This window comes from Tachyglossus aculeatus, chromosome 1 (genome assembly GCF_015852505.1).
Source record: "Tachyglossus aculeatus isolate mTacAcu1 chromosome 1, mTacAcu1.pri, whole genome shotgun sequence".
NCBI lineage: Eukaryota > Metazoa > Chordata > Mammalia > Monotremata > Tachyglossidae > Tachyglossus > Tachyglossus aculeatus.
In genome coordinates, this window is record NC_052066.1 from 5,101,715 (window position 1) to 5,113,901 (window position 12,187).

General features: G+C 45.4%; 1 protein-coding gene across 1 annotated transcript in view; it reads left to right on the plus strand.

The window, feature by feature from the left end:
- Positions 1–12,187, plus strand: part of SPEG (striated muscle enriched protein kinase) — a 292,468-nt gene that overhangs the window by 153,735 nt on the left and 126,546 nt on the right. Inside the window, exon 10 of the mRNA XM_038769099.1 lies at positions 2,214–2,474. Coding sequence (XP_038625027.1) covers positions 2,214–2,474 — 261 coding nt within the window. The remainder of the gene's footprint in view (positions 1–2,213; positions 2,475–12,187) is intronic.

Below are 12,187 nucleotides of genomic sequence, written 5' to 3' on the forward strand. Positions count from 1 at the left end.
TTTGAACCCGCCACCTCCGACTCCAAAGCCCGGGCTCTTTCCACCGAGCCACGCCGCTTCTCTAGCCACTAGGCCCCGTTGCTTCTCCGTGGGGAAGCGGGGTGGGGCGGATGAGGGCCTGCCGTCATCCCCTGTTAGTCCAGTGCTCTGCACACAGTAAGCGCTCAATAAATACGATTGATTGATTGATCCCAAAAGTGGTTGTCAAATGGCACAAAACTCTTTGTTTCCTAAAGACCAAAGGCCGAGCTTTTCCCATGGGGGGGCTGGCCAGGAGGAGGAGGAAGAGGAGGCAGAGGGAGGTTGGGGAGCTGTGTTGGGGGGTCTCCTTGAGCACAACAGGGGCAACACCCCGATTCTTAGCCCTAATAAAGTCTGGTTTGTACTGAGCCAGTGTGCTTTGTTGCTGCGCCGCCCCAAAAGCCCCCCGCTCTCTCTTTCTGTCTCTCCGTCTCTCTTTCCCGCCCCGACCCCCGCCAGTGGCCCCCCATCAGTAGCCCCACTGAGCCCCTTCCTTCCTCTCCCCCTCGTCCCCCTCTCCATCCCCCTCATCTTACCTCCTTCCCTTCCCCACAGCACCTGTATATATGTATGTACATATTTATTACTCAACTTGGACATATCTATTTCTTTTAGACTGTGAGCCCACTGTTGGGTAGGGACTGTCTCTATGTGTTGCCAATTTGTACTTCCCAAGCGCTTAGTACAGTGCTCTGCACATAGTAAGTGCTCAATAAATACGATTGATGATGATGATTTCTTTTAGTTTGTTAGTATGTTTGGTTTTGTTCTGTCTCCCCCTTCTAGACTGTGAGCCCACTGTTGGGTAGGGACTGTCTCTATATGTTGCCAATTTGGACTTCCCAAGCGCTTAGTACAGTGCTCTGCACACAGTAAGCGCTCAATAAATACGATTGATGATGATGATGATGATGATATCCATTCTATTTTATTTTGTTAGGATGTTTGGTTTGGTTCTCCATCTCCCCATTTTAGACTGTGAGCCCACTATTGGGCAGGTACTGTCTCTATATGTTGCCAACTTGGACTTCCCAAGCGCTTAGTGCAGAGCTCTGCACACAGTAAGCGCTCAATAAATATGATTGATGATGATGATGATGATGATATGTGGCGCCAACTTGGACTTCCCAAGCGCTTAGTGCAGAGCTCTGCACACAGTAAGCACTCAATAAATACGATTGATGAGGATGATGATGATGATATATGGTGCCAACTTGGACTTCCCAAGCGCTTAGTGCAGAGCTCTGCACACAGTAAGCGCTCAATAAATACGATTGATGATGATTATGATGATGATATATGGTGCCAACTTGTACTTCCCAAGCGCTTAGTCCAGTGCTCTGCACACAGTAAGCGCTCAATAAATACGATTGATTATGATGGTGATGATGCTATATGGTGCCAACTTGGACTTCCCAAGCGCTTAGTGCAGAGCTCTGCACACAGTAAGCGCTCAATAAATACGATTGATTGATTGCTCTGCACACAGTAAGCGCCCTGCTGAGAGCTCACCTCCTCCAGGAGGCCTTCCAAAACCGAGCCCCTTCCTTCCTATCCCCCTCGTTCCCCTCTCCATCCCCCCGCATCTTACCACCTTCCCTTCCCCACAGCACCTGTATAGGGGTATAGATGTTTATACATATTTATTACCCTATTTATTTTACCTGTCCATATCTATTCTATTTATTTTAATTCGTCAGTACGTTTGGTTTTGTCCTCCCTCTCCCCCTTTTAGACTGTGAGCCCACGGTTGGGTAGGGCCCGTCTCTAGACGTTGCCAATCCGTACTTCCCAAGCGCTTAGTCCAGTGCTCTGCGCACGGTAAGCGCTCAATAAATACAACTGATGATGACGATGATGATGATCACGATCACGATGATGGTTTCATAACGATAATGATGATGATGATGATGGTATTTGCTAGGCCCTTACTATGGGCCGGGCCCCGTTCTAAGCGCTGACGTAGTCAGCGCTCAATAAATACGGTTGATGATGATGATAAGGGCTCAATAAATACGATTGAATGAATGATTGATTGATTGAGCTCCCCATGGCAGGCCTCTCCCAGACCACTCCGGGCCCGGGGCCTTCGGCGCTGGGACGGAACGGCATCTCTGTCTTTCTCCCTCTCTCCCTGTCCGTGTCTCTGTCCGTCCCCGCGTGTGCCGGGGGTGTCCGTGTCCTCCCTGCAGCGCACCCCGAGAGCCGGTCGTTGGCTGTGCTGGCCCCCCTGCACGACGTGAGCGTGGGGGCCGGGGAGATGGCCCTCTTTGAATGCCTGGTGGCCGGGCCGGCGGACGTGGAGGTGGACTGGCTCTCCCGAGGCCGGCTGCTGCAGCCCGCGCTGCTCAGGTGCAAGATGCACTTCGACGGCCGGAAGTGCAAGCTCTTGCTCACCTCCGTGCACGAGGACGACAGCGGCGTCTACACCTGCAAGCTCAGCACGGCCAAAGGTACGGGCCCGGGCCCCCTGCCCCGGCGGGGTGGGTCGGAAGGGAAACAGTTGCTCCCAGAATCGGGCTCGCAGGAACCGGGCCCAGGCCTGGAGGCCTGGAGGTCAGGGGTCGGCTACCTGGCTAACAATAATGATAATGGCATTTATTATGCCATTTATTTATTTATGGTTGTACGTATTAATTATGGTTGTACATATTTAGAGGTCGTGGGTTCAAATCCCGGCTCTGCCAATAGCCAGCTGTGTGACTTTGGGCAAGTCACTTAACTTCTCTGGGCCTCAGTTACCTCATCTGTAAAATGGGGATTAAGACTGTGAGCCCCCCGTGGGACAACCTGATCGTCTTGTAACCTCCCCAGCGCTTAGAACAGTGCTTTGCACATAGTAAGCGCTTAATAAATGCTATCATTATTATTATTATTATTATTTTACTTGTACATATCTATCCTATTTATTTTATTTTGTTAGTATGCTTGGTTTTGTTCTCTGTCTCCCCCTTTTAGACGGTGAGCCCACTGTTGGGTAGGGACTGTCTCTACATGTTGCCAGTTTGGACTTCCCAAGCGCTTAGTACGGTGCTCTGCACATAGTAAGCGCGCAATAAATATGATTGATGATGATGATGATGATTTATTGAAGCGCTTACTATGCGCAAAGCACTGTTCTAAGCGCTGGGGAGGTTACAAGGTGATCGGGTTGTCCCACGGGGGGCTCACAGTCTTCATCCCCATTTTACAGATGAGGTAACTGAGGCCCAGAGAAGTGAAGTGACTCGCCCAAAGTCACCCAGCTGACAATTGGTGGAGCAGGGATTTGAACCCATGACCTCTGACTCCACTGAGCCACGCTGCTTCTCTTATGGGGGAAGGGGGCGTTGGGTGCTGGATAATAATAATAATAATAATAATAATGGCATTTATTAAGCGCTTACTATGCACAAAGCACTGTTCTAAGTGCTGGGGAGGTTAGAAGTTGATCAGGTTGTCCCACGGGGGTGCTCACGGTCAATCCCCATTATACAGATGAGGTAACTGAGGCCCAGAGAAGTGAAGTGGCTTGCCTGAAGTCATCCAGCTGACAATTGGCAGAGCAGGGATTTGAACCCATGGCTCTGACTCCACTGAGCCACACTGCTTCTCTTATGGGGGATGGGGGCGTTGGGCGCTGGATAATAATAATAATAATAATGTTGGCATTTATTAAGCGCTTACTATGTGCAAAGCACTGTTCTAAGCGCTGGGGGGATACGAGGTGATCGGGTTGTCCCACGGGGGGCTCCCAGTCTTCATCCCCATTTTACAGATGAGGTCACTGAGGCCCAGAGAAGTGAAGTGACTCGCCCAAAGTCACCCAGCTGACAATTGGTGGAGCAGGGATTTGAACCCATGACCTCTGACTCCACTGAGCCACGCTGCTTCTCTTATGGGGGAAGGGGGCGTTGGGTGCTGGATAATAATAATAATAATAATGATGGCATTTATTAAGCGCTTACTATGCACAAAGCACTGTTCTAAGTGCTGGGGAGGTTAGAAGTTGATCAGGTTGTCCCACGGGGGTGCTCACGGTCAATCCCCATTATACAGATGAGGTAACTGAGGCCCAGAGAAGTGAAGTGGCTTGCCTGAAGTCATCCAGCTGACAATTGGCAGAGCAGGGATTTGAACCCATGGCTCTGACTCCACTGAGCCACACTGCTTCTCTTATGGGGGATGGGGGCGTTGGGCGCTGGATAATAATAATAATAATAATGATGGCATTTATTAAGCGCTTACTATGTGCAAAGCACTGTTCTAAGCGCTGGGGGGATACGAGGTGATCGGGTTGTCCCACGGGGGGCTCCCAGTCTTCATCCCCATTTTACAGATGAGGTCACTGAGGCCCAGAGAAGTTAAGTGACTCTCCCAAGGTCACACAGCTGACAATTGGCGGAGCCGGGATGGGGGCGTTGAGCGGATGGGGAGGTGGAGGGACGAGGGGCGGGTGTGTGGGGGGTCCCGGGGGAGAGATGGGGGACGAGGGGCCGGATTGTGGGGGTCCCTGGGCCAGCTGAGGTGGGAGTTGGGGGCCTAGGGGCACGTTGTGGATGTCGCAGGTGAGGGGGTAACATATGGGGGATGAGGAACAGTCATTCATCCATTCAATCGTATTTATTCAGCGCTTACTGAGCATTGTAATAATAATAATAATGGTATTTGTTAAGCGCTTACTATGTGCAAAGCACTGTTCTAAGCGCTGGGGGGATACAAAGCGATCAAGTTGTCCCACGTGGGGCTCACAATGTTAATCCCCATTTTACAGATGAGGTAACTGAGGCCCAGAGCAGTGAATTGACTTGCCCAAAGTCACCCAGCTGACAATTGGTGGAGCAGGGATTTGAACCCATGACCTCTGACTCCAAAGCCCAGGCTCTTTCCATTGAGCCACAGCGCTTCTCCTAAGCGCTTCTACTAAGCGCTTGGGAGAGGACGATACAACAGTAGAGAAGGAGCCTGGCTCAGAGGAAAGGAGCACGGGCTTTGGAGTCAGAGGTCATGAGTTCAAATCCCTGCTCCTCCATTTAATAATCATCATCATCATCAATCATATTTATTGAGCGCTTACTATGTGCAGAGCACTGTACTAAGTGCTTGGGAAGTACAAATTGGCAACATATAGAGACAGTCCCTACCCAACAGTGGGCTCACAGTTTAAAAACAGTCTAATAATAATGGTATCTGTTAAGCGCTTACTAGGTGCCAAGCACTGTACCAAGCACTGGGGTAGTTACAAGGTGATCAGGTTGTCAGCTGTGTGACTTTGGGCAAGTCGCTTCACTTCTCTGTGCCTCGGTTACCTCATCTATCAAATGGGGAGTAAGACTGTGAGCCCCACGTGGGACAACCTGATCACCTTGTAACCTTCCCAGTGCTTAGAACAGTGCTTTGCACATAGTAAGCACTTCATAAACACACAGTAAGCGCTCAATAAATACGATTGATGATGATAAATGCCAACATTATTAGTACTATTAACAACGAATAGACACAATTCCACAATACCACAACATAGACACGATAACAAAATTTATTTTGTTAATGCTGTGCATCCAGCTTTACGTCTGTTTAGAGAAGCAGCGTGGCTCCTTGGAAAGAGCCCGGGCTTTGGAGTCAGAGGTCATGGGTTCAAGTCCCGGCTCCGCCAACTGTCAGCTGTGTGACTTTGGGCAAGTCACTTCACTTCTCTGGGCCTCAGTTCCCTCATCTGTAAAATGGGGATTAAGACTGTGAGCCCCACGTGGGGCAACCTGATCATCTTGTATCTCCCCAGCGCTTAGAACAGTGCTTTGCACATAGTAAGCGCTTAACAAATACCATTATTATCATTATTATCATCATTATTATTATTATTATTTATTCTGACGACTTGACACCTGTCCACATGTTTTGTTTTGTTGCCGTCTCCCCCTTCTAGACTGTGAGCCCGTTGTGGGGTAGGGACCGTCTCTAGATGTGGCCGACTTGTACGTACCAAGCGCTTAGCCCAGTGCTCTGCACACAGTAAGCGCTCAATAAATACGATTGAATGAATCAATGAATGAATTCCCTGCCCACAACAAGAGGAACAGGGGGAGAGGTGGGGGAGAGATGGGGGACCGGGGTGGGGTCATTGGGGTCACAGGGGGAACTGGGGTGGGAGAAGGCCTGGGGGCAGGGTTGTAATAATAATAATTTCTAGACTGTGAGCCAATTTCTAGACAGTGAGCCTGTCGTTGGGTAGGGACCGTCTCTATATGTTGCCAACATACTTCCCAAGTGCTTAGTACAGTGCTCTGCACACAGTAAGCGCTCAATCTATACGATTGAATGAATGAATAACGGTACTTGTTAAGCACTTACGATATTCTAAGCGCTGGGATAGATGCAAGCTAATCAGGTCGGACTCAGGCCCTGTCCCCTGCGGGGCTCACAGTCTCCATACCCGTTTTCCAGATGAGGGAACTGAGGTACAGAGCAGTGAGGTGACTTGCCCAAGGTCACACAGCAGATAATAATAATAATTGTGGTATGTGTTCATTCATTCATTCATTCATTCATTCATTCAATCGTATTTATTGAGCGCTTACTGTGTGCAGAGCACGCTACTAAGCGCTTGGGAAGTACAAGTTGGTTACATATAGAGACGGTCCCTTCCCAACAACGGGTTCACGGTCTAGAAGGGGGAGACAGACAACAAAACAAAACATGTGGACAGGTGTCTAGTCATCAGAATAAATAGAAGTAAAGCTAGATGCACATCATTAACAAAATGAATAGACTAGTAAATATGGACAAGTAAAATAAATACAGTAATAAATCTGTACAAACATATTCATTCATTCATTCAATCGTATTTATTGAGCGCTTACTGTGTGCAGAGCACTCTACTAAGCACTTGGAAAGTACAAGTTGGCCACATATAGAGACGGTCCCTACCGAACAGCGGGCTCACAGTCTAGAAGGGGGAGACAGACAACAAAACAAAACATGTGGACAGGTGTCAAGTCGTCAGAACAAATGGAATGAAAGCTAAAAGCACATCATTAACAAAATGAATAAAATAGTAAATATGTACAAGTAAAATAAATAGAGTAATAAATCTGGACAAACATATACAGGTGTCAAGTCGTCGGAACAAATAGAATTAAAGTTGAAAGCACATCATTAACAAAATAAATAGAATAGTAAATATGTACAAGTCAAATAGAGTAATAAATCTGTACAAACATTCATTCATTCAATCGTATTTGTTGAGTGCTTACTGTGTGCAGAGCACTCTACTAAGCGCTTGGGAAGTACAAGTTGGCCACATATAGAGACGGTCCCTACCGAACAGCGGGCTCACAGTCTAGAAGGGGGAGACAGACAACAAAACAAAACATGTGGACAGGTGTCAAGTCGTCAGAACAAATGGAATGAAAGCTAAAAGCACATCATTAACAAAATGAATAAAATAGTAAATATGTACAAGTAAAATAGAGTAATAAATCTGGACAAACATATATACAGGTGTCAAGTCTTCGGAACAAATAGAATTAAAGCTAAAAGCACATCATTAACAAAATAAATAGAATAGTAAATATGTACAAGTCAAATAGAGTAATAAATCTGTACAAACATTCATTCATTCAATCGTATTTGTTGAGTGCTTACTGTGTGCAGAGCACTCTACTAAGCGCTTGGGAAGTACAGGTTGGCCACATATAGAGATGGTCCCTACTGAACAACGGGCTCATAGTCTAGAAGGGGGAGATGGGCAACAAAACCAAACATGCGGACAGGTGTCAGGTCGTCAGAACAAATGGAATTAAAGCTAAATGCACATCATTAACAAAATAAATAAAATAGTATATATGTACAAGTAAAATAAATAGAGTAATAAATCTGGACAAACATATATACAGGTGCCAAGTCGTCAGAACAAATAGAATTAAAGCTAAATGCACATCATTAACAAAATAAATAGAATAGTAAATATGTATAAGTCCCTCCTCCTCCTCTCCATCCCCCCCGCCTTACCTCCTTCCCCTCCCCACAGCACCTGTATATATGTACATATGTTTGTACGTATTTATTACTCTATTTTATTTGTACATACTTATTCTATGTATTTTATTTTGTTAATATGTTTTGTTTTGTTCTCTGTCTCCCCCTTCTAGACTGTGAGCCCACTGTTGGGTAGGGACAGTCTCGATATGTTGCCAACTTGTACTTCCCAAGCGCTTAGTCCAGTGCTCTGCACACAGTAAGCGCTCAATAAATACGATTCAATGAATGAATGAATGAGTAATAAATCTGTACAAACATATTCATTCATTCAATCGTATTTGTTGAGCGCTTACTGTGTGCAGAGCACTCTACTAAGCGCTTGGGAAGTACAAGTTGGCCACATATAGAGACGGTCCGTACCCAACAACAGGATCACAGTCTAGAAGGGGGAGACAGACAACAAAACAAAACGTGTGGACAGGTGTCAAGTCGTCAGAACGAATAGAATTAAAGCTAAATGCACATCATTAGCAAAATAAATAAAATAGTAAATATGGACAAGGAAAATAAATAGAGTAATAAATCTGTACAAACATATATACAGGTGCCAAGTCGTCAGAACAAATAGAATTAAAGCTAAATGCACATCATTCACAAAATAAATAGAATAGTAAGTATGTACAAGTAAAATAAATGGAGTAATAAATGTGTACAAACATTCATTCATTCAATCATATTTATTGGGCGCTTACTGTGTGCAGAGCACTCTACTAAGCGCTTGGGAAGTACAAGTTGGCCACATCTACAGACGGTCCCTTCCCAACAACGGGCTCACAGTCTAGAAGTGGGAGACAGACAACAAAACAAAGTGTATGGACAGGTGTCAAGTCGTCAGAACAAATAGAATTATAGCTAAATGCACATCATTAGCAAAATAAATAAAATAGTAAATGTGGACAAGTAAAATAAATAGGGTAATAAATCTGTACAAACATATATACAGGTGCCAAGTCGTCAGAACAAATAGAATTAAAGCTAAATGCACATCATTAACAAAATAAATACAATAGTAAATATGTACAAGTAAAATAAATAGAGTAATAAATCTGGACAAACATATATACCGTTGCTGTGTGCCAAGCACTGTTCTAGGAACTGGGGCTGACACAAGGTCATCAGGTCGTTCCACCTTTCAATCCCCATTTTCCAGATGAGGTCACTGAGGCCCAATCAATCAATCAATCGTATTTATTGAGCGCTTACTGTGTGCAGAGCACTTTACTAAGCGCTTGGGAAGTCCAAGTTGGCAACATATAGAGACAGTCCCTACCCAACAGTGGGTTCACAGTCTAGAAGGGGGAGACAGAGAACAAAACCGAACATACTAACAAAATAAAATAAATAGAATAGATATGTACAGGTAAAATAAATAAATAAATAAATAAATAAATAAATAAATAAATAAATAAAGTAATAAATATGTACAAACATATATACATATATACAGGTGCAGTGGGGAAGGGAAGGAGGTAAGATGGGGGGGATGGAGAGGGGGACGAGGGGGAGAGGAAGGAAGGGGCTCAGTGTGGGAAGGTCAGAAGTTAGGTGACTTACCCAAGGTCACACAGCAGACAAGGGGTGGGTGGGATTAGAACCCACATCCTCTGGCTCCCAAGCCCAGGTTCTTGCCACGGGGAACTGGGTGAGAGTGGTGAGAGGGAGATATGTGCCCCTCATCCCCCTCCCCATCCCCCCTGCCTTAACTCCTTCCCTTCCCCACAGCACCTGTATAGATGTATATATGTTTGTACGGATTTATTACTCTATTTATTGATTTATTTTACTTGTACATATCTATTCTATTTATTTTATTGTGTTAATATGTTTTGTTTTGTTCTCTGTCTCCCCCTTCTAGACTATGAGCCCACTGTGGGGTAGGGCCCGTCTCTAGATGTTGCCAACTTGGACTTCCCAAGTGCTTAGTACAGTGCTCTGCACACAGTAAATGCTCAATCATCATCAGTCGTATTTATTGAGCGCTTACTATGTGCAGAGCACTGGACTCAATAAGTATGATTGATTGAATGAATGAATGCTCTGCACACTAGAAGCGCTCAGTAAATACGATTGAATGACTAAGGAGGATGAAGCAGGGAACAGGAGGAGACCAAGTGACCCAGTGAGGAGAGCCCGGGCTTGGCTGTCTAATCAATCAATCAATCAATCAATTGTATTTATTGAGCGCTTACTGTGTGCAGAGCACTGTACTAAGCGCTTGGGAAGTCCAAGTTGGCAACATATAGAGACAGTCCCTACCCAACAGTGGGCTCACAGTTTAAAAGTCTAAAAGTCTAATCCCATTTTTAACACTTCCCTGCTGTGTGACCTTCGGCCAGATGCTGAACTTCTCTGTGCGTCTGTTTCCTCGTTTCTAAAAAGGGGATAATAATAATAATGGTGATGATGATGGCATTTATTAAGCACTTACTAGGTGCAAAGCATTCATTTATTCAATCATATTTATTGAGCGCTTACTGTGTGCAGAGCACTGTACTAGGTGCTTGGGAAGTCCAAGTTGGCAACATCTAGAGACGGTCCCTACCCAACAGCGGGCTCACAGTCTAGAAGGGGGAGACAGACAACGAAACAAAACATATTAACAAAATAAAATAAATAGAATAAATATGTACAAGTAAAATAAATAAATAATAAAATAAAATAAATAAAATAGAGTACTAAATAGAGTAAATAAATAGAGCACTGTTCTAAGCGCTGGGGAGGTTACAAGGTGATCAGGTTGTCCCAGGGGGGGCTCACAGTGTTCATCCCCATTTTCCAGATGAGGTAACTGAGGCCCAGAGAAGTGAAGCGACTTGCCCAAAGTCACACAGCTGACAATTGGCAGAGCCGGGGTTTGAACACAGGACCTCTGACTCCAAAGCCCGGGCTCTTTCAATCAATCAATCAATTGTCCGGGCTCTTTCAATCAATCAATCAATCAATCGTATTTATTGAGCGCTTACTGTGTGCAGAGCACTGTACTAAGCGCTTGGGAAGTCCAAGTTGGCAACATATAGAGACGGTCCCTACCCAACAGCGGGCTCACAGTCTAGAAGGGATTGTGGCTTTCCACAGAGCCACGCTGCTTATCTACCCCAGTGCTTAGAACAGTGCTTGGCACATAGTAAGTGCTTAACAAATACCATAATTATTATCATCATCAATAATTACCAATATCAATATAATTAATATACTATTATATTAATATTAATATAATTAATAATCATTAATGATCGTTATTATATTAATATTAATATCATTAATAATAATTAATAATCATTATTATTATTTGGCAAGAAGGAGGTCATCGGTGACCTCGGAGAGGGCAGTTTCCATGGGGCGGAAGGGACAGAAGCCAGAGTTCAGGGGATCAAGGAGAGAAAATGGAAGCAGTAACTGTAGACAATTGGCTCAATGGGTTTGGAGAGGAAGGGTGGGAGTGGGACGGGGTGATATCGCCTCAGCGCTTAGTACAGTGCCTGGCACTTACTCCTTCCCCACAGCCAGGCAGAAGCACAGGTGGAAGGGGTAGAAAATGTGAGGAGGTGGGGGATTGCCTCGCGCGATCCTCCCGGGAAGGATGCAATAGACAGCAGGCCACAGTTGGGATCAAAACCCAGGTCTCCTGATGTCCAGTTTCATGCTCATAAAGAAAGAGAATCAATCAATCAATCAACCGTATTTATTGAGCGCTTACTGTGTGCAGAGCACTGTACTAAGCGCTTGGGAAGTACAAGTTGGCTACATATAGAGACAGCCCCTACCCAACAGTGGGCTCACAGTCTAAAAGAGAAGCAGAGAAGCAGCATGGCTTAGTGGAAAGAGCCCGGGCTTTGGAGTTAGAGCTCATGGGTTCAAATCCCAGCTCCGCCAATTGTCAGCTGTGTGACTTTGGGCAAGTCACTTCACTTCTCTGCGCCTCAGTTCCCTCATCTGTAAAATGCGGATGAAGATTGGGAGCCCTCCGTGGGACAACCTAATCACCTTGTAGACTCCCCAGCGCTTAGAACGGTGCTTGGCACATAGTAAGCGCTTAATACATTTATTCAATCGTATTTATTGAGCGCTTACTGTGTGCAGAGCACCATACTAAGCGCTTGGGAAGTACAAGTTGGCAACATATAGAGACGGTCCCTGTTCATTCATT